At 35.5% G+C, this 24,526-nt stretch overlaps 1 protein-coding gene across 2 annotated transcripts in view; it reads right to left on the reverse strand.

Annotated features, from left to right (window-relative positions):
- Positions 1-23,895, reverse strand: part of LOC149529334 (alpha-soluble NSF attachment protein 2-like) — a 131,029-nt gene extending 107,134 nt beyond the window's left edge. Inside the window, exons 1-4 of one of the 2 annotated variants that reach the window (XM_089810237.1) lie at positions 23,505-23,895; positions 17,944-17,993; positions 17,771-17,843; positions 13,379-13,458 (exon numbers count right to left, since the gene is read on the reverse strand). In XM_089810237.1, the coding sequence (XP_089666363.1) occupies positions 13,379-13,458; positions 17,771-17,843; positions 17,944-17,993; positions 23,505-23,649 (348 nt within the window). In that variant the 5' untranslated portion in view covers positions 23,650-23,895. The remainder of the gene's footprint in view (positions 1-13,378; positions 13,459-17,770; positions 17,844-17,943; positions 17,994-23,504) is intronic. The other variant, XM_089810236.1, reaches the window with a different exon arrangement.
- Positions 23,896-24,526: the final 631 nt, after the last annotated feature.

The following is a 24,526-nucleotide window of genomic DNA, read 5'->3' on the forward strand; positions in this document are numbered from 1 at the left end:
AGGCATGGGTGCATTGGTTGCATCTGGGTGAGCATTGTTACAACACTACCTGTCACATGTCAATAGGCATGCCACCCTTCAAAGTGTTGTATGGTTATGAACCTTCATCATTCATGGATTTGGCATTGGGAGACAGTCATGCGCCAAGGGCTAAAGATTAGCTACAGGAGAATTTAGATATCATGAGATCTCTCAAGGAAAATCTACAAAGGGCTCAAAATCAACAGAAGATATTTGCAGACCAACATCAAATTGAGAGAGGTTTTGAGGTGGGTGATTTGGTATACCTTCGACTTCAACCGTATAAACAATCCTCCCTGAAGTCGTCTGGTAAGGAGAAACTAAAACCATGCTTTTATGGACCCTACAGAGTGGTTCGAAAGGTAGGAGAAGTTGCCTATGAACTAGAGCTTCCTAAAGGGAGTCGAATCCACAATGCTTTTCATGTGTCATCACTGAAGAAGGCTATTGGACGTGTCATAGTGTGGAAGGAATTGCCTCCCATTGATGAAGAAGGGAAATTAATTTTAGAACCAGCAAAGATCATAGATGTCTGGGAGAAGAAGCTCAAGTCCCGTACCATTAAGGAGTTTCTTGTGCGATGGAAGGATCTTCCTGTCAAGGATGCCACTTGGGAAGGCGAGCAAACTCTAGAGCATCCAAGTTTGCAATTGCTTGAGGGCAAGCAATTTTTGGGTACAGAGGACTGTAATGTCCCCAATATTATTAAATTTTAATATTTTGTTATGTCGCCAAAAATCAATGCTTTTAATCTCTTGGGCCCATTGGTTATTTTTGTTTAAGTACTTGTCGGCTTATTGCTATTTTGTAATCCTTCGGGAAGTTTCCTCGAAGCCCTTTATAAGGCCTTCTTGTAGGTTGTTTTAGACATGTGTTTTGGATTATTTCTCTGTACTGTGAATTCCTGTTGGAGTTTTCTGTTGTTCGCCATTTCGGAAGTGGAAGACCTTCCCTACTTGGCTCTCACGGTTTCGGTGGGATTCAACCCTCACCCTATTCCGTCGCCTGTATTACTTTTCTCAGATCTGGCAAATCAGAGCACCGTCATATTGCGAATTGGAGAAAACACTATTTAATTTGTTCAATTCTCTGTGGTATGCATTGGGTAATTCAATCTCTTTGTTTATCTGCATTTAAACTCTATGTTGTTACACCAATCGGCACCCTTCTCCATTTTCCTTCAAGTCAGTGCATCACCCCGTACGACCCCTCCCTTCAAGCATCCCTTTCAAAACATACCATACGGCCTTAGACTTTCACCCCATGTATGGCCATCATTAGAATACCATATGACCTAGTGTATGCCCTCATTCCTCCCTCATGCATGGTGACCAACTCCACCACCGTACACCATCCCCCTTCTTCACTGTACAACTACACTGCAATGATCATACGGCATCTTTCCTTATAACCATACAACCATTACATGTTCATGTTACTGTACCGCTTGCCTCTTGAGACCATACGGCCACTTCTTCTCCCTCACCGTACAAATTTAGGGAGATTACATGTAATCACATTATTTATTTTCCAAAGCTATTGTGGATCTACATTCTTGTGAGGATTTGAAAAATAAATATCAACTCTCGACTAGATCAAAAGACATTCGACATTGTTCTGGCAACTCTGCCACTAGATATGATTCACAAGACTAGCATTCATACAATCAAATTGGTGGAAAGACTAGCATCGGTCTCCACTGCCTTTTAGCAATTACAAGCCGCGCTTGGGGTATTGTTGGCTTTCTCCAATCCTTCCTATTGTGCATGCTCTATATTTATGGTGGCATTTGCAATCACCTTCGTCAGTCTAGAAATGTTGATTTCACAACCTTTGTTCAATCGTTATTGAGCCTAAGCTAGCCCACTTTATCTAGTGTATTAATTTCCAAGGCTTGAATGTAAGCCCTCACCTTTGTCATATGGGTATTCCAGAACCTTCCTATCCATTTTGTGGACAACTTAAGTCCTCCAAGAACCTCTTATGGCTTATTAATCATGCTCAAAACTCTAGAGTTGGATTCATGACATTTTCTACCCAATTTGACCAAATGCTTTTTCTTGGCATATAATTCTTTTAGGGCATTGGCTTCACATCCCATTTTAAAATATACCCAAATCTAGCATGCCTTAAGTATTGGTTCTTCTTTTCACTAAAGCTTCTATTTTATCTAATATCATGCTTCAAAGAAGCCAACAAGGTGGTGCTAGAATTCTCCCAACTCCTAGAGCTATTGGATCTTTGGGTTAGTGACCCATCAACTGTGGCCAAGGTCCCCCTAGATAGTCTTTCTTCTCATGACTGGAGCTTCTCAATTGCATACTTGTTGTCCTGCATTTTGTCACTACAAAATGTAGCTAACAGTATGAAACTTTTTCAACTAGTTTCGAATTTCTCTAAGTCAATTTTGTTTTTCAATTGGTTAATATTGATTGATCAATTAACTACAATTCACATAAAAAAATTCTTTTACTTAAGGCTTTTGTCAAGTCTTTTTCATTTTCTGTTTGTCGAGCCTATGCTTGATTTTTGAGGCTTTCCACGTCCTTTCTTTTGTTTTTAGTGTGTTTGTTGGTTTTTGGTCCTTTGGTTTTGTTCAAGTCATTGCTTTCGGTTTTCTCTTCGATTTGATCCATAAAAGCGCTTAATCGGAGTTAGCAATCAAAAGATATGACCAATTTAATGCCCAAAAAGTAGACCTTTTTGATGCGAATGCACGAATTAAAAATATCATGTTATATTTTTAATTTGACATTCACTTTTTGAAAAATATAACACAAATTCATTATATGTTATGTTTTTAAGTTACTTTATCATTTTGATTTTTCACTTTAAGTAACTATAGTGCACTTTATGTTATCTTTTTAAGTTGAGTTACTTCTTTTATTTTCCACTTAAGTGACTATATTAACTATATAGTTTGATTTAATTTTTTATTTTTAAATCAAATGCTCTAGTAAATATTACTTTTAAAATGATATTTACACATTATATTTTAAATATGATAGCGTAAATGTTATTTGTGACCCATTTAAGTAATATTTCACCGAAAATTAAATTGCAATGTGCTTAATCCATCACTTAAGTTGTCTAAAACATGTCTACAAGCATATTTCATCAACAATATGCAATTGTATCTAAAAGGTGAGATTTTGAATGAAAATGCATGTAAATGCATAAAAAAAATGCAAATGCATATTGCTAAAGCATGCAATCACACCTAAAAGGTGAGATATGCATATTACAAAAATATGCAAAGACACCAAAAAGGTGTGTTTTACCTTACATGCATATTTTTAAAACATGTCAATGACACCAAAATGTGTGTTTTGCTTGGGAAACATGCATATGCATCTTGTAAACCCGTTTTTGAAGATTCAAGGGAAAAAAACTTGATGTTTTCCTCCTCTGAGAACACGTTTTTCATCAAAAATGCTTAGATCTGCCCATATAATGGCTTGAAATTCATCACAAGAGGGGCATTTTTTAGTTTTAATGCATATGCATGCATTTGGGGTTCATGATTTTGCATATTCAAGACAAAAATGACTCAAATACATGCATTTTTTAGCCACGTTTTTGCTAAAAACGCCCAAATTTGAGGCAGTTTTGATCACTTTTGGGCTCAAATAGAAGTCATTTTGGCATTTTAATCCAAATATATCCTATTGAAGAACACATTTTTTCCTTTAGATGTCAAAAACGCTTCATTTCATGCCTTTAATTGATCACGTTTTTGCTAAAAACGCACAGAAAATCGGGGGTTTTATCCACTTTTTTGCATTTTGAAGCCACATTTTCGCATTTGGATCCATGTATTAGCATTTGGGGAAGTCATTTTTGCATTCACTAGTCAAAAATGACTCAAAATCATGCATTTTTTTTGCCACATTTTTGCAAAAACGGCACAGATTTTTGCATTACAAAGCCACGTTTTTGTTAAAAAATCTAAAAAATGGCATTCCAGCCCATACATTTGGATCAAGAGGAGTCGTTTTTTATTTTTAATGCATGTTATTGCCTTTGGAAACTACGTTTCTGGCCTTCTCATGTCAAATTTGATCATTGAATGTCCATTACATGCAAGTATGGAAGAAATCAAATATTTGTTTGTAAATCTGGATTTAGAGGAGAATCGGTATTCAAGTCTATAATTCTTGCTATTTTGGCTCATTGATTTTCAAGTAAGTGGACATCTTCAATCTTGTTCATTAATTTGTGTTTATCTTGCTATTCTATTGCATGTTATGGCTTGTTATTGCACATTTGTCCAAATATATGCCATGAAAAGTGCATTTTTCCTTTAAATATGATGAAAATTCTTATTTTTCATACTTTTGGATTTTCCCTAAACTCTAAATTCGAATTTGCATTTTGAAGCAATTTGCTTGTTGACATGTTTGAACTTAAGACCAAAGGCATGTGTTTGTTTTGTGTTTGTTTTTTCGTTTTTCTTCTTTTGGAAGAAATTGCAAGTTCTTTCCCAAAAACATGAGCACTTTTTACTTCACTCCACCTTCCACCTCTTTGTGCAAGTGCATCATTTCATTCCATATTCACCTTTCCATGTCATAGCACATTCCATCTCATTCTTCACAGGTGATTACATGTATTTACATCCATCATCTCCACGTGCATGTAATCTCATTCTCCATTCCCACTTTCACGCATCTCACTCTCTGCACCCAATTGCATGTCACGATTACATGAAAATTCCATTACACGTAATTGCATCTTGAGAACCCATTTTTGACTGAAAGTTACTTTTAAAGAGTCAGAAAATGTCATGTGCATGCATTCCCATGTACTTGGACTTCACCTTTCCTCAGAGATCCATTTTGCCAATATTCTCATGGAGTCAAAATCCATATCCTCCTATGATGGATTCAATCCCATTGAAACTTTCATGTTGCAGCAAGTCAAGATATGCCAGGATTTCTATAAAGAATGAAGACATCCAGTGCAGAAGGCATGTTTCAAATCAAAGAAGTGGTAATTCATTTGGTCTCCATTTTCGCAATGATTGGTTGAGAACTTGAGTTCGTGTGGGAATGCGCCAAGCACTTTGCTTCAAAAAAAAAAAGTTAAAAGTGTTGGTGGAAAGTTGTTTCGAGTTTACATCCGGACATCATCGAGAAGGTCTTCAAAGTGTAAGAGACTACATAAGGTGCCAATCTACAAAGGAGAATTCATGACAACTTGAACAAGAAAAGCTTGATCACATAAGTTTTCAAATGGCAACGGACAATTTGTCAAAGAGAGTCAGGGGCTATCAAAAGACACAAGACCATGGTTATCAAGGTGAATGCAGTGACACAAAATACAAGAACTCCCGATCCTATAATCATTCGGGATAGCATTGCCAAGTACAAGGCCCTTCAGGACAATCCCTAGGATTGTTTCATTTCTATTCCATCTTTCTTCTTATTTCATGTTGTAATTGAAGAAGACGTATTACATGAAAATGTGTAATTACATGTAATGCGAATTGCATGTGTAGTTACATGTAATCTAATAATTTCTCTTTTAGTTAGACTAGGTCAAATTTGATTGAGTTGCTCCATCTTTTTCTCAACTACTGTGCCTATATAAAGGAGTGCCCCCTCATTGTAAAAAACATCTTTTGTTGTATGCAAGAAAGCTCTGCCCCATTTGTGCAAGCATAACTTTGATTGTGTAGTACGAATTTGGGAGAAAAGTGAATAAAAGAAGCAAATGGATTCGAAACTTTGACTAGAAGCAATTGTGATAGAGCAAATTAGAAGCTTTGACTGTAATTTGTGCCTATTGTCTTTGATTCATGTTATTATTATGTGTTTAATAATAGAGCATAGTGATTTAAGAAGCAATCGGAGCCGAATCTTTCACTGGGAGCGGTTGTGGCAATACATAGACTAAGAGCTTTGACTATAGCTTGTATTACCATCTCCAATTCATGAAAAATAGTTACGATTCCCTAATTCTAGAAGTCTTTATGCCCCAATGGTAGAGGTTATTCTTATAGAATAGGTTAAAACAAGACTTAGAGCCAAACTGGTATGCTTTCAGCTAGCCTTTGAGTTAGTGTTATTTTATCGGTATCACTATTTGCAACTTTAGATAGAAGTGTAGTGTGAGGTTTCATCTTGCCCACTACTCGCTCCACAGGTAAGTGGATTCTTTCTTGAAAGTTAAGAGGAAAGACTATTGGTAACACCCCTTTACAAAAATCTCTCAACTTCTTGCTTACCTTGAGTTGATCCAAGGAGCGGTGAGAAGGGGGAGCCTTCCCTTTAAGGTAGAAGAGATTCTTTCTCACATGTTGTGGTTGTTCATCCTATTTTGCGACTGGATTTTACCCAAAATTGTCTGTTGCAAAATATCCACCCAACAATACTCATGGTTTTCCAAATTCCAAGCACCTCATCTTCACTTAGACACTAGGAAAAATTCAACTAGGTGTCACTCTTCCTTGCCTTTGTCTAGAGGTGTTGCCTCTATGTAACATCCAGATTTTCCATGTCTAAATTAACATCTAACATATGCATAGAATACGGTTATAACTTCGATTTCATAAGAAGGCAGTTACATCATTCAAGTTCATGTGAAGAAGATTTGCCATTGAAGTCAGTTAAACAAAAATTTCTTAACTAAATACTTGAAATACCTTTTAATGAAATTACTTCAGAAATTGAAATCACATACCTGGGAAAAACTGAGATTGAAAATCATCTAAGTATGCTTCTGCAACCACCTGGGTTAGTCCACAAATACACTATAACAATTTCTCAAATCAATTGCTATCTCAAAAATCATTTGATGAATACCACTAAATACCAATATAACTTAAATTAGGGCATCACATATCATCTTACCAATTAGGACATCAATTACCTTCGGTTTATTTAGGGCTTTTGATACTGCTTTACCACTTAGGGCTTCTGCGACCACGGATTCAATTTAGGGCTTTCGTGACAACGGATTTTATCTAGGGTTTCCGTGACGACGGATTCAATTTAGGGCTTCTGCAACCACGGATTCAACTAGGGTTTTCAATACCACGGATTCAATTAGGGCTTCCAATACCACCATATCAATTAAGGTTCCAACTGTCACACAATCAATTAGGGCTTCGGATTTCTTTTCCTTTCGATTACTTATCTGTGACAATTTCTCAAGATTAGATAATTACTTATATTCAGTATTCATTTATATGAAGAAAAATGATGATAACAATGAAATACTTCAAATTAATCTTACCTTGTCATAAACAAAAATGATAATACCTGTTTCCGATAAACAATTGAATGCATGGCTTATCTCTGTCTGACACATATCCGACATCTTGAGAAAGGTGAAACATTGTCAGGGGCTTAACCACCCAACCTCGGACCACAATATATATCCCCACACAATCTCTAACGAGAAAGGCCCTCCCTACCCAGAATAGACAGGGGTCACCTTGCCATCCACTGGGCTTCCTGAAAATTTATGACTTGGCAGCAGGAGATCACAATAGTAGGGAAGTGCATGAGTTATTATTTAATTCATAGTAAATGATGAATATTGATATGACATAACTAATACTGAATCTTATTATTACAGATTCCTCTCTTTCACCTTGTCACCCTTCTGCTTGGCTACACAGTCGGGTGAGTCCAGGAGTTAGGAATTCTCAGATTAAGTGGTTCTGTCAATTTTACATGCATTCAGCCTTTCACAAACTATGATCTTAAAATTATGTTCTTTAAAGATCTCAAATTGAATATCTAATTAATTATCTCCACCTCTTTACCGTATTGCCTAGTGAGTTTTCCATGGTGTATGGAGTCTTGATAATGTTTTTAACTGTGTATGGCATAAATGAATGTATTACATTTCTAAGCCAGTTTTAATCGCTTACAGCTTCCATTGCATCTCTATCTCCTATATGCATGATTGATTCAATCGTATGAAATAAGAATCATCTATGATTTAAGAATAGTTTTCCAAGAACTTAATCTTTTACTGCCCAACATGATTTAGTCTGTGATTATTATTAGTGCCAATATGTTGGTTTTGTTTTACATTTCTTTACCTCAACAAGCATCATTGCTAATGAATTGGTGTCCTGATTTTCAAAATCTCCATTGCAAGTATATAACAGAAAGTATTTGGTTCTAAACTAAGATGGTTAATATTACATAAACTATCATGTCATGGATTACTTCAAACTACAGAATGAATCTATTTACTATCCCTTGGGAGAAACAAATATATCATGATATGGGTTCAGTACCTCTATCAACATATTGTTGCCGTTATACTAAGAAAGGTAGTAACAAGGAACTAGCAATGTATGAGTTATTAGAATTTAAACTAGCAAATAAAGAACATATGACATACTTGACTATTGGCAGATGTCTTACGTGACCTCCACAATGAATCTTGGACAAAGCATTCTACTCGTGATTTTGGTTTGAACTTCCTACTAAGGTCCCATGGTTGGTGATGTTCTACAATAATCTAAACATTCATGAATAGAGACATGTCGGCTCCAGATCAACTCACAAGAATAGACTTCCCACACTCTCCTTGGAGGAGCTACCATACCGTGCACAGGGACTAAATACGACCTTCCACAATGACAGAAATATATTAATGCAGGGACTACACCAGGAAACTCCATTGCAATGGCTACCGTTCAGACTAAGTCTTCTCCTCACTAGACACGCATAAGCAAAATACGAAAAGACAAATGAAAGAAGTGTTACGGATTTGCACACCAAGGTCCCAATTATACAATCGAAGAAACCATTAAAAGAGATGCTTGGCTCTTCAAGTACCTAACAGTTACAAAGAAAACCATTTGAATTTCCCTCAACTCGATTTTTAAAAGGAAAAGAAAGGAGGAAGGAAAGGAAGAAAGAAAATAGGAAGTTTATAAGTTATAATAATTATTAAAATCTAATATGAATAAGCAACCATCACTTAATTGATTATTAAATTATATTGGGGCTCAGAAGATTTTATATTTAGATGTACGAAATAAATAATTATTAAAACAATATAATGAAAGATAAATTTAAAAATCCTTTAAGATAAATTTTTAAGATACATTTTATATTTTATCCTAACTATTTTAATTAAATTATTAAATAACTCATACAAGTCCCGCAGATGTATTCTGGCTAGGTCTTTTACCCGTCTACCCAATGATGGTGATGCCCTGCCTAATTCTTTTCTGACAATGCTTTCACCCCTTCGACATGCTCTCTGCAAGGAATTTCTCCATAATTTAATTATAAATTATATAATCATAAATAATCATAACAATTAACCTTTCACCTTAATTCCATGAATTCGCGATCAACGATCAACTAAAATGTCATCTTCACTTGAAATCATAATGACCAACTATCTTACCATTTCGCCAAATTATATCAAATCAATCTGCCAACTAACTTCATGCGAACCTCAACGACTATATTTCAAGCTAGGTCAAAAATTGGGATGTAACACTCTAGGTGGCACTCGAGTTGAGCAAAGCTTGCGAATGGTGGTGGTTGCGGTTGGCCATCAAGTGGTGGTATTAGTGGTTGGTCAATGTCCCCAAAGTGGTTCCCTTGGTTGGTTTTGGCTATCTCTCATACAAAAGGAAGGCAAAGATAAAGAGAAGGGAGAAGATATGACAGATGAGGAGTGTTTTGTTCCCAAATCCCAACCCACTAATGTATGGGGCATGCGAGATGACTAGGATCTTCCTCTGCCTCCTACTAATTTTATTTATTTAAATTTAAGCAAAGTGCAATAAGCCTTCATATATTAACAATGAGAGATGACTAGGATCTTCTTTTGCCTCCTAATTTTATTTATTTAAATTTAAACAAAGTGCAATAAGCCTTTATGTAATCCTTTATATATTAACAATAAAAAATTTACATAATTATAAGAGCTAAGTTACCAAGTTCACAGCTAGAGCCCTTGAACCAGGTTCGGGTGCGAACCTAGTACAAGTTTTTCTGCAGGTTCATGTTGGGTGTGTGACCAACACTGTGGGTGTACCCAAGTTTGCATACCCACGAACCCATGACACCCACAATGCTTGGAATACACCCTATGTGCACCGAACACAAGCCCAGGTGTAGCCATTGAGTACTTAAGCAAACCCGCGAGAACCCACAGCCCAAAGTTAGAAAAGTTGTCCCAAACTCGAGTCAAACACATTTTTTCATTATATTTTATTCCTATGGAATGGTGTTCATTAGAATCGTGAGCATAGATCAATGGTTAAATATTTAATTAAACTGCTAACGTATATCTTTGGCATTTGGTATTGATCAGTCAAATGATCAAACATCATACTATGAAATAAGTTAGTTTTACAATTCTGTATATTTCTCTTTTTTTTTGTATATATACTATATAGTGCATTTATGTGTGTGTGTGTGTGTGTGTGTGTGTGTATATGTAAACACGTACCCATACATACCCAAACCCTTAAAAAAATCATGGATCCACGTACCCACATACCAGGTTCTCGTACCCAAACCTATCCCCAAACCCAAACCGGTAACTTAGGATAAGTCCTAAGGGTCTTGTAAGCCAGATTTGACCACAAATACAACTGTATGCTGATCTGCAAAATGAAAACCTATAACCATATTACCTATTTGAATCCAATCTATCTTAGCCAATAGGGCTATCAAAACGCTACCTATTTTCAGTAGACTGGACATATACAAAATGGGGTCCCAAGTTGTCAAATGCTCATGTGTGAAAAAAACCCAAATTAAACCGCAGCCCGTTGAATCAGCCTTTTCCCATAATGTTGACATCTTTGGAAAGTCTATAGATTACAAAATTGCTGATTTATATTCACTATAGAGCAGGCAAATTAAGGACCCATTTTCATTAGAACTCATTCTTATTCCCTGTCATCCGCATAGTATACTGTTAGTTTTAAAAAGCATCAACCAAAATTGGTGATTTGGGTCGCAATCACTCTTCCACATCCTCAGGAAAAGGACATCCATGACGCTGTTGGACATCATCCCCCAGCTCCACCTGTAGATGCTGCTCGGTGGAGCTACTGTCATCTCCTGTCACAGCAAACCCTGGAACATTGTTCAAATCTGGAACCAGTTGAGAATGGTCTACAGGTTGTTCATGATCAAGTAGAACAAGCAGTACATTTACCTTGTCGTGTATCTGTTCTGCAAGCTCATAAGCCAGAACCCTACGATGCCTGTATAAAGCCCTATAGTTCTGATTTTCCAAAGCATACTTAATACTGTCATATACAGGTACAAAAGTATGTCCATTAAGGAGAAACTCGTGGGGAAATAGCCCACCAACATTAGCATTGGCGTCCCACAAATCATAATGTTGAACAGACAAACAGAGAGCATCATTAGAAATTACCCCATCTCTAACCACTTTCCCCACTATTAACTCTAATGATAGATTGTAGTAAATCAAGATGCCTCCCACTAGTGTTGCTTGCACTCCTCAGCATTTTTTATTGTTATTGTTGTTTAGTAGCTTTCTGGCCACTACTTGCGTAAACTCTAGAGAGTAATCTTGTGCTCTCCTAACTTTTTCTTGTGAGTATTTGTACGTTTTGTGTTTCATAGAATCTAACACACCTATTCATCAAAGAGCTATTCAATAAGTAATAAATAATAAATCATTAATTAAAATAATTATTAAATAATTCTCTTGCCCAACATGCTACATGCTGGGCTATTTGATATGATTATTAAATATTTTACTTTTTGCTGACATGTGTGATTTGTTTGGTTATTTGATATTCTGGGCCTACCAAAGGAGATGAAGAGTATTTGAATGGCAGGTGTGATCTTGGAAAGGCATCGAAGTTTTGTTAGCGATCTTAGCATTAAATGAGTGCACTGATGTTGGGATGAAAATCTCAGCACTTTATATAGGTGGGATGATAGCTTGTATATAGTTTCTTCACAGTCTGATTTCATATATCTGCCAGTTTAATTAGCGCAACCTTGCAGGTGGGAGGCAACCCATAGGACACTTACATATCTTGTTGCATGTCTCCACTGGAGGCGCATGCACATACATCCTTTGTTGTGTGTTTGGGACGGCAGCAAGATAATAGTTTCTTATGGAAGGAAGGTGACTCCAATAAGTTTTTAATAGAATTGCCAAAGGCATAAGGATCGGATCGAGGGCATCATCAAATCTGTTCACTGTGTTGCACCACTTCCAAGGTGCACAATCCTTAATCATTCCACTAATCTGAGGGAAGATTAAGTTGAAACTTGAATATGATCTTAGACATAATCAAGCCTGTATTTGTGTTCTAAAGCCACTTAATGAATTAATCTATATTTGAGATCAGAGAACAACCAATGAATGAATCTACATTTATAATTAATTTCATTCTTGAGGGTTGGATGAACTGAAGATGACATTTTTGTATTGGAATGGTTTAATGCTGGAAATACTGTTGAAGAAAGTTATCATCTATATCTGCAAAATTACTGTTCTGATGTATCTTAGAGGTTCTGAGCAATTGAAGAGTTTTGCAAATAAATCTGGAATTTTATATAAATCTAGAAATTTAGAGTGGGATATTTCATTGCTATTGTTCTCAGTTTTAAGATACTTTCATGCTAGTTGTTGTTTTCAAAGTTGCTTATTCCATTGTTATTACCAAGATTCTGTATCACCCTTGTAGACCTGTAACAGTCACTTATGACAGCTAACATCATTACTGGCATGTCTATGTTGTATTACATTTTGTTAAAAAATATACAACTAAATAAATTGAGGGTGGCTATTACATAAACAAGCCTTAAGTATATGATCGTGGTTCTCTTCTTTTTCATTTGTTTCTTTACTTGCAAGTTGAAATGATTTGTTGATTTGATTTTCCTTATTCACATTCTTCTTAAGTAACCTCATGAGGTAAACTTTCTTCAAATTTAAGTATTGCTCATCTGAAATCCTTGATGCTCTAGAAGCCAATATTTTTAACATTCCAATATTTTGTGGAAGGTGATGATGACTCCAGGCATAGTTTCACGAGTCTTTTCCCTATAAACTTGATGTAAACATGATGCTCATTCTTTTCGACCCAAGGGCACATCCAAACAGGACACAGCCATTTTCAAAAGAAATTCCAATTGCTAACAGAATTTCTATTACCAGAAAAAATGTTTCATTGAATATTTATTTACAAAATAAGGCTCAAATTCTTCATAAGTAGGAGTTATTGGAATGGTATACTATCTAAAGAGATCACTATAATAGCATAAATAGCAAATAGCACTTATATATGTTCACCTCTTTTGTAGGTTAAAAAAAGATAATGTAAATATAATTGTTTCCAGATATATTTATCAAAAACCCTTCTTATTACCTTATTATGTTTTGCAGCTGTTGACAATCGTCCAATTTCCATAAAGTGATTGACAGCCAAAATTAAGCATCTCAAAGCATCTGTATAACAAAAAGTTCAAACTAAAAATTCCTATAAATCTGTAAATCACATGAAAACTAATTAATTCTTTAAATTCTGAAACCTTTGGTTGACTAATTAATTCTTCTCAATTATACTATTGACTCAAAATTTTATATCTCTTGCATTGCAGAAATCATAAAAATGGGACACAAAAATTATGCAGTTGTCAACAATAGATTGAAATTTAAACAGATTGTCAAAAATACTAAAACAAGCTCAAAACTAAAAATTTATGCTACAATTTACATATCTTCCATTGCAGAGAGCATACATGAGACAAAAAAATGTATACAATTGTCAAAGATAGATTCAAATTTGAACAGAATATACAAGAATACCAAGATGGGCTCAAAACTGAAGATTTCTACTACAACATAAAAAGTTACAAACAACATTGACAAACAAAAAGAGTTGAAAGAGTTTCTTGCAAAATTTATATAACTTAAAAGCCTTCTAATTTAGATGGTCAGATATGATAGTGGGAGTTCGATAAAACATTAAACATCCACAAAAAAATCAATAAAAATGTGTTAAAGATCATACCACCAATAGAACTGAGCAAGACAACAGAATACCAAATAACTCTGGCAACAACAGTATCTTCATAAAAACCAAATAACATTGATAAAAAAATAGCAGGTCTGGAATAGGGGAAATCCTTCTCGTAACTATGTCAAAGGAAAAGTAACTCTTGAATTTTTTTTATTATGAGACATTACTAATCTGGGACTTGGACTAATTTTGTCTTGTTCATGTAGCCTAGTTATTTATCACTAATAAATAGTGCAGTAGTCTAGACTAACTTCAATTCATTATGCACTTCATATCTCTGGTAGATTAATCTTGGCTTTTAAAATAGATTCTGAATTAAAGACTATGAGACATATTTCCCATTTCATGAAAATGCCCATAAAATGCTAGGAAGAAACTCTCAAGATGAAACAGTTGTCAAAAATCAAGTATAGACGAATTTAAGGTCAGGTGAATAATCTCTTCAAGCAAATTGAGTTGTGGATTCTTGTTCCAATTCAAACATGCTGCTGCAGAATAAGAAGGCAAAAGTCAAAACTGGTTTAGTGCAGAGGCAAGGGTATATAGTCAAGATTTAAGCATTCAAAAGGAGTCAAATTGCCTGACTCATTAAATATTAATGAAAATGGAAGGTTTGAAATTTTCTCTAACATCAATTCATATAATATCAAATAAACATAAAAAATTGAAAACAGCCAAAAGCAAACACAAATTGTAAAACAACAAAAGACAACAACCAAATACCACACGAAATTGATGTGCAATGCTAATTAGTATATTTGCAAAATAAGGAAGTGTATTGGCTGGATTAGACCAAACAAATGCAGATAACCTTGGAACTAGGCATGTAAATTACACCTTAACTAGTCTAGCTTACATGTAGTGAGTTGGGATCCAATTGCCATGGCATTCAATCAGTCAGATCTCCAGTTAGTTTCGCATGTAATCAATTAGACTCCAGGCAACTAAAGAAAGTGTGTATACAAGTATTTATAATGTCACTAAACATTGGAACGGAAGATAATTACAAAAATGATTTTGATTGTGTAACAGACATAGAAGGGAAAGAAAGAAGTCATGTCCTCTAGGTGTTGCACTAAGGTCGACAAACAAAATGAACTGTCCCATCAATCAATTACTATATTTGTATGTTGATGGGTCATTTAGTGAAGGACTAGCCATTTCATCTGAAAAATACGTACAACACTAATTTATAGCCAGAGAAAAAGTCAAACGAAGCAACAATTGTCAAGTGGCCTTTGATCTACTGGTGAAGTTGTTTGACTGCCAAGAGCCTACTAAAGCTGAATTCTTGCCAAGTGCACTATACCAAAACTATAAGGCATGATGCACATATTGTTCCTTCAGTGAATTTGGTGGCATTTATCTTCAATCCCTAACACTTGGTTGAATAAGTTTGACTATTCATGGATCCAAGAAACAAGTTACTTCCAACCAAAAAGGAAGCCACAATTAAAGGGTTTAAAAGTTCACAAGAGAACCAAGGTGATGATTGAGACCACATATAATATGGTGCACATCATTGTCCACTAATTCTGGTGTCTCCTCAAGAATTGTCGAAATCAAAATAAGGAACTCTAATAGTTGAAGGAAGATATATTTGTAATGTCCCCATTTTGGGCAAGCTCCTGCAATTGGCTTGATCAGTTCATCACTGCGACCCTCGTGAGCTGACAGTGGAATTTGAGGGTCTTGATTGTGGAGTTACTATTTTTAGTAAATCTAATTCGAGCAGTTGCCATATTTGGCAGTGCAGTTGGTGGCGCTGGCAGTCGGTCATCACTTGCAGTGGATTGGGCTATTTATTGCATGGGCTCCTATTATTAATTAATTATTAAAGGTAACATTGTTATATGGTACTTTATTATATGTAAATGTTATAAAATGATGTTGTGTTGAGGAAGCTTCTTAAGTGGAGTTTTGTTTGGGAAATTTGTGCCATTGGAGAATTATAAATATGAGCCCACATTATGAGAAAGGCATCTGATTACCTTCTTGTTTTTGTGACTTGTGAGTATTTCTGAGGTTCCAAATTTTATTGCCCTTGCTGAGGTAAAAGGGTTTGGACTGAGAAGTGAATTTGAATCCACAGCTGAGGTATTGTGGATTTCTGAGATTTATCAGTCTTTCAAAGCTGTACTTACTGTAGTTGGAAGACGTTGCTGGCTATTAAATTGGTGGTTGAATTCCTAATTGGGCGATTGCAAGAGCTGGAGGGTGGAGTTGTTGTTTGGCATTGGATTTCCTGTTCACACCAGCGCTTACCTTTATTTGCCCTGTGTGGCTAGTGCTGGAGACATCTGTATTTTGCTTCAGACCTGATGTTCAAATCTGTGAGGCCTGCAATTGCTTAATTAAGGGCCTGCAGCCATAATCAGAGTCCTGCTGTTAATATTCTGCGGCCTGTGATTGGTTGGGAGAGACCTGTGATCTCTCTTGGAGGGCTGCATCTAACATTGAGAGCCAGTGCTTCATATTCTGGGTAACAGTAGAGTAATTTGCAGGGCTGCGGCTTGAATCTGGACCTGCAATAATCATTGGAGTCTTCATTCTGGGTGTATTTCAGATTGTCGGGCTGCAGGTCTGCGAGTCTTGATGGCAGCCTTGAGAAGCTTTGGGAAGGCAGCTCATGTAACTACAACAGCTTGCATTTGGACAGCATTATCAGGTTCTTAGAAATTTAATAGTTTGGATGTCCAATTGAATTTGCAAGAGTTTTGCTGCATGACTGTTATAATTTCAGAGTTAGTGAATATTGTTAATTGGTTCAAACATTGCAAAGTATATTTTTAGTGGATAACTAATTGTAATAGAGGCTTTGAAATAAGAGCAATAAGAGTAAGTTATTGTCAATGAGTTGTTTTTCTATCATTGCATTTCAAACTATCTCTAAATTTCAAAAAATGAATCAAAAACACCCTACACAGTAAAAAGTCAAACCACTGAATTGTGGAAGAAATTGATGTCTGAACAAGCTGTAACCTTTGAGCATTATTACAATATTGTCCCTATTTTCATGTTCTCCAGTTGTGTAGTTATTCTTGACTTTCTAGGTTTGCATCAACATTTTCAAAGGGGGTAATTTGATGTTAACAGTGAGCTCAAATTGTTTAGAGGAGTGACTCCTTCAAATGTTTCCAACTTCTAGTTTGGCTTCCAAGATTCTTGGAGGTATAATATATTTTAGTAAGTCACCTAGTTAGGTCTGTTTATCATCTTTCATCATCCGAATCACCCCTACGCAATCAGATTTCAATTCCTATTCTTTTCCACCATTGTTTCTAACTGAGTGTATCATTGGGCTATATGTTAATTTCACTATAGTGGTCATTTCAGATAAAATAATTTATCAGGCACCTCTGTTATAATTTATCATACTAATGGTGATGCCATAAATATTTTAGCTGCAAGTTATGAGACAAAGCAAGAAGATAATACTGTGAACTCTTTTCAGTCCTTGACCAATGTCATTGATTTACTGAAAATGAATGATCTGCCTATGCTATCTGGGTTGCAATATCTTGAACAGTTCACATATGGATAAACTCTTTTAGAGTCCCTATAAATTTATACGTGCTAAGTAATACATTCATAGATCTCAAAATGCTTGGACTGCGAATATGTACGGCCTCTCTTGGGCCTAGTATTTTTCAAATATAGAGGTGCAGTGGTCAAACATTTCATGATTTAACGTCTCAAAAAAATAATCTCGATGAAATCTTGGTAAAGGAACAGAACCTTGAGCACTGATCTTTTTGTAGCAATTTGCTGCATCTACATATGCTGAAGCTGCCTCGTGCTTGCTTTCCAGCTGAAAGGAAAAAGTGCAACAATAAAAAATATGCTTAACAAGTATATTTTCCCTACTCTAAAACGGATGGAATTGCAATCCTTTAAGCTGAGAAACAGACCTTTAAATGGCAATCTGCACGCTTGATATAAGCTGATGCAGCTTTGTCCCCTGTAACAAGTTCAGCATTTCTATTAATTAATATCTCCTTCAAGATTCCTTTCCCTATAGGCATGGGCACATGCAAAAACAAAATATATTTGAATAGTGCCTTTTATCTTCTGTGGTGAAATATCCTCAAGAATTACTTTTGTTAGAGATGTCACATGTCTAATGTTCTCTAGATGCCTATGATTGCCAAGTCATAATCTTACAGTAAACATTTTCAAATACTATAAATAGGTGTTATGAAATGAATAAGGATGCCCTTTTAGTCAATTCTTACCTCCTACACCCACCCCATGGTGCTTCCTTTCTCCCGTGTTTACCATGAATAGAAAATATTAGATTAACAAAGTTAAACCATTGACTCAAAAGAAAAATAATAAAAGTAAATCGGAAATCAAAATACAGGGAAGCATCAACCTTGATATCTGGTAACATCAACCATTTCTACAAAACCTTTAGTAAAATTTACCTACTTGATTGTCGAGATTTGATTAGGATATGTATTATTAACTTTGCAAAGTGGAACCTACAAGTCTTTGTCTATTAGGAAAGGTAGGTCAACCTTGCATCCCATTGTTAAGAACACAAATATTACTATTTTCAGGCCTTGGACAGAAAAACCGTAATTATACTGTCATTGGGAACGGTGGGATGGTTTTTGGGATGTGGGGACAAAGGGCCTCAATTTGGGGATGGTGATGGGGAAGGCGGCAAGGGGGAGGGGATATATAAATGATATCCTATATACTATACATATGGTACTTAAAATGCTAATTATGAAAAGATGTATACGACTATTAGGAAGTAAAATAGCAAATTTGCAAATGCCAAATACTAAATAGTAAATACTTGAACATTGAACAATGTTGAACAATGAACATTGAAGTTTCGAATATCGAATTACTAATTAGAAATTAGAATACTCAAAACTAAATAAAAATTTTAATTGTCAAAATTGCAAATGAAAGATTTTGAGTTTCTCAAAACTATCATAAAGATTATTACAGTGAGTAGCATGATATCAAAACAAGTACAAAATGTCAAAATGTCAAAATCATCCATTGGGAGGCCGGGCCTCAGGTGGCGATCAGCAGCTGACTGGCGGCACCACCAGGGACTTGGGAACGGCATCCCCAAGTCCTAGGGAAGTCCCCGTCCCAAGGATGCTAGCATTTAGGGTGGGAGTGTCCCTGTGAAACACTGAGAAAAACTCAATTTATGCTCTTTAGAGATCATTTTGCCCTTAAAAAAATTCCAAATGGACCATAACCGTTTCCCTAAATACAAGGATGTAAATCTCTTCGAGCTCTACAATTTTTTTAAATGGCTCAATTGGATTCAGAGAACAAAAGCTATGGCCTCCCAAACTTCAGCCTGCCACAGTGCAAATGTATGAGCATCTATAACACATAAGAGAATTGTAAGTGGAAGTTATACATCATAAGGTATGTTTGAATGGGGATAATGAGGCCAAAATGGATTGCCAAGTCAGTGAGTGGTTTATGACAAGCTTATCACAAGTGGAAGGAGTATGCTACTTTTAGCCTATGAATTCATCTTGAGATTTGGTCATTGGGATTTTAGCTCAAAATTCAGGCGCCACTCATTAGACTGTTTCAGCTCACAGTTTCTAATTACAATTCAACAGTTTCATGTATTCACTATTATTTCTCTTATGTAATCAGTGCTTGAGAGGAAGATTAGATGGCGAGTTATGTAGGTACTGTTATGCTGCCAAAATATGCTCCAAATCCTTTGTTGGTGATATGACTGCAAGGTCACTTTCCTGTGATTGTATTGTAACCTTTTTTAACTGATAATACAATTGGTTTGTGGTTTTCCCCATGTAAATCTATGTTATGGTATAATTTTTGTTGTGATTTTTTTTCATTTAAGTACAAAGATTTAATTCATTTGTACATCTCCTAAAAGTCTAGTTCAGAAATCATTCCAAACTTTTGATTCCATTCAATTTGTCTGCTTGTTAGGAAAACAAGAGAAGATTTTGGCCCCATTTACCCAATTTGCTGAAATGATCCACCAAATGAATATTTGTTCAGTACCTTCACCATTTCAAAAAAAAATAACTAGCTAAATGCAACATCAAAACTCCTCTATTCAGCGTCTTATGCTTTTCTGAATCATATCTAAGTATCTTGGACATTGAAACTTGTTACCAATGGAAACAAAGGGGGATCAATGAAAATGAAAAACTTTACAAGAACTAATGAGAAAATATGCAATAATCATGGATGACAAGGACATGTATGCATTTTGATACTAGACTAGTTACTATGTGCCGACAAAAAGTGTTATATGCCAGGCAAAAACTGAGCACATTGCTGAGATCAAAAAGCAGCATGTGATTTTTGTACTGGTACAGAGCAATTGCATGTGTAATGCAAAATAATTAAAAAGGTATTTATTTTGGAGATCGCACAATACTCAACTGTTCATCTATTGTCATGAAATGATATTTTCTGCTTCATTGTTTCCATCAATAAGCGATATAGAAGCAATGAGAAATTCACAATTATATCTGCCTTGCCAAATGGACAGGTTCATGCACATACACAATATAGTTCAAAGGAAAAAAAAAAACTCCATCAAACAAACAATATGATTGTGGATGTATGCACAAAGACGATATTTATGTGCATTTAACAGGAAAGATTACGAAATAGAATTCATAGTCAGAAGCTAGAAACCAAACATAAGGAATGCTATGTAAAAGTGTTTTAAGTAACACAAACTTAAAACAATTAAGGAATTCATATTATTGAAATGTTCTTCAGATCATTAAATCATGAAAAAAAGGATGATGTAAGATCACTTGATCCCCTCATCAAAAAAATAGTAAATTAGAAAAAGTTAAAACAGATGCAGAAAATAAAACAGAGATGACAACTTATTTTTGAACACATAAGATGACAGCAATAACCAGGGAACATGCACTTGATCCATGCATTAGCCTACCTGTGAAACAACAATCATCTACACCAGTAGAAACTATGTCACGCCCACACAAAAAACCGCTAAGTTTTGTGCCAAGGGCAATAGGTTCCATAAAGCTAAAGGCTTGTTATCAATAACACTTATCGCCATCCCAAATGGCATGAGAAAAGTGAAAAGACAATAAAGAAACTATTAAAAATGGGACACATGTAACCCAGCTCAAGCCCTTTTGCTTCTTTGGAGGTCCTCGTAAAAATGACAACACAATAAGAATGTGCATTGACGACAGAGCCCTCAATAGGAAAATTATCAAAAATCAATATCCTATCACTAGGACTGATGAGCTAATAGATGAAGTCCATGGAGCCATCTGAGGCCACTATGGGAACTATGAGTTTTTGGTCATGCCTTTGTGCTTGACAAATGAATCTGCAATGTTCCAGCCCTAGATGAACCAAGGTTTTCATCAAACAATTGAGGCAATTTGTCCTGCTTTCTTTGATGACATTCTCATCTACAACAAGATGTGGGAAGAGCACTTAAGGCACATGGATTTGGTATTGGAGACTCTAGAAGCCTAGACTTTTCTTGTTAAAGAGTTTAAATGCTAGTGTGCTATGACAAAAAAATTATATCTAAGGTACACTGTCAATGCAAATGGAGTGCAAGTAGACTTGGAAAAGGTCAAGGTGATTACGGATTAGCCTTTGCCCAATACTTTAACACGACTATAGAGATTCCTTGGTCTCTACAAAGTACTACAAAATATTTGTTAAAGGGTTCTCCCACTCATCGCCTCCTTAACAAACCTCATAAAGGAAGGAACCTTCAAATGGATGGAAATGACAACAAAAAAATTCAGAAGTCGGAGGTAGTGAGTTCACCCCTGATGTTAGCTAATTCTAATTTTTCTCTTCCCTTCGTTTTGGAATGTCATTCCTCTGGAGATGGGATCGAGCTGAGCTCATGCAAAACAAGCACCCTATAGCCTTCGAGAGTTGGAAACTCAAGGAGGTGGAGAGGAGATTCTTAATATACAACAAAGAAATGGTAACCATCATGCATTCTTTGACAAAGTTCAAGTAATACCTAGTTGGGGCAGATTTGTGTTGAAGACAGATCACAATAGCTTGATATATTTCCTCAACCAAAAATACTTGATGAGTGACAACAAAAACAAGTAAGAAAACTTCCAACATTCAATTTCAATATTCAGTACATTAAGGGGAAAAGAAACATTGTTGTTGATGCTTTATCTAGGAGATCCACCCTAAACTCAATGTCTGAAATCTCTATGGATTGAAATGTTGATATCATAGTAGAAGGTACTAAGAATACCTTTATTGCTGATTCTAGAAGGGAATCTACTGGATAATAGGTACTTAGAATCCAATGAGCTTGTCCTCTATAAAGATAGGATTTATTTAGTACTAGAATTCAAGATGAAGGAAAAAATTATAAGGGTGGTCCATGACACACCCTTGGTGGGCCACCAAGGATATTTCAAAACTTATAAACAAGTGAAAGAAAGATTCACTTGGAAAGGGTTTAAAGTAACATCCTTAGACACATTAGGAAATGTGTCATTTGCTAACAAAACACAAAAGACCAATCATTTCTAGCAAGATTGCTACAACTCTGCCAATGCCTAAGCAAAAATAGGAATGCATCTCGATGGACTTTATTATGGGACTCCCTAAGGTCAAGGGCAAGTACTGTATATAAATGTTTGTGGAAAAACTCACCAAGTATGTGCATTTCTTTTCCATTTCCTCAGAAGACTATAAGACACCACAAGTTTTTGAAGCGCTTCAAGGATGTATTTAGGCTACACGGACTGCCTAAAAGCATTGTGAGAACCAGGGATGCTTGGTTCTTCAACTTAATCTGGAAGAGCTCTTGCAAATGACAAGAACTGAACTCACACCCAACACTAGCTACCACCCACAAGTGAATGGACAAACTAAGATGAAAATTTGAGGGTACTAGGGATAAATAAGGATTACTTCCCTGGAAGATGACGGAAAACTGATTTGGGTTTCGTAGGCATTCACAGGGATCAAAATGAGATTGGGAGAAGTAAGGATGGCTATGTAAAAAATAATATGGAAGAATCTTCTCGCTGAGGACGTTACATGGAAAGGTCCACAAATTTCGAAACTAAATTGGCAACCTGCTTATGCATGATCTTGATGATGGGTTAAGAAGTATGACTCTGAAAGTTGATGTAGAAGCCTTATTGTTTGATTAGCATGGACTATGGAAGCTTGAAACTATCCTAATATCAATGGTGTAGAATTCAACGCAATTGGGGATATCATAGGACAAATTCATCTCTCAAACTGGTATGTCATGGGGACACTAAATACCAAAGACATGAACATACTAGATTGAGAACAGAAAACAACTCCTGGCGACATTGTTTTCAAATATGCAGAAACCACAGTTTTCTTTATACAGAAAATGTGCAAAGACGTATATGTTAACGACGTGCAGAAGGTTAAACTCATTAAGATCGATTTCAGCGATAGCACACAGGGCTTGAAATAAACTACGTACAGAATTTCCCAAGCTTGTATGAATTGGCAGCCTTCTCAAATAAGTCGGCTGCATCATCATATTTGTAACCCCAAAATGCCCATCCTCTCATTTTCTTCTCTGCGGCCTTCTCAAATTCAGCTCCCTTGGCCTCTAGCTTAGCCATGTTCCCTCTATTCACAGCTCAGAACAATCGGAATTCAGTAAGCAGCGCGTCTCAGAGATTGGCTTGCTCTGTATGTAAATATGGTTTACATTGAGGGGGGTTCGATGGCGGGTAGATTGCTTTGCAATTAAGGAAAGTGCAGAACGTTTAGTATAGAAATGAGGACGATTCAACTTTGGTGGCGGTGCGGACAGAGTATAAAGCGAGGAACGGGAATATTCGCCCGTCCCAATTCAAAAGCTATATATACATCACCTGAAATAAGGCTGTTTTAAGGAAATATTTTAAAAAGAAATGCTTTTATGTCTCACGACTTTTGCTTTAAGATTGAATCTGTTCATTCTTCCGTTTGTGCTGTAGGGATTCAAACTTCAAAGTATGTGTTCAGAATTTATGTTGTATATTTATTTATTTTTCATTTAGGCTTGTAGAGATAAAATCAATGTTTATTTGAGCCCAAAAAAAATTTATTAGAATAATTAATTTAGATTGAATTAGAGGCAATAGTCTATAATAACATAATTTATTATAATAATTAATTTAGATTGAATTAGAGGCAATAGTCTATAATAATATAGTGGTAAGTTGTAAATCTTTTCTAATTTTTTTTATTCTAGCTTAATAGCTTAATACATAATGATAGATACTAATAATAAATGATAATAATTAATCTAGGTTGAGTCTATTAGGTGAATATTTGTTTTGTTTTCTAAAATGTAAGAAAGAACAATTCAACTTTATTCTTCTAATTCAAACTTAAAAAATAACATTTCCCCAATTTCTTATAATTAAATAGTTTTGAATTATTTAATTATCTAGTTTCTTCTAATTAGATAATTTTATTATTTATTCATTGTATTCCACTTTTTACTATATA

The sequence above is a fragment of the Cupressus sempervirens genome, chromosome 11, assembly GCF_028749045.1.
Source record: "Cupressus sempervirens isolate cs-2001-9-10 chromosome 11, ASM2874904v1, whole genome shotgun sequence".
Taxonomy (NCBI): Eukaryota; Viridiplantae; Streptophyta; class Pinopsida; order Cupressales; family Cupressaceae; genus Cupressus; species Cupressus sempervirens.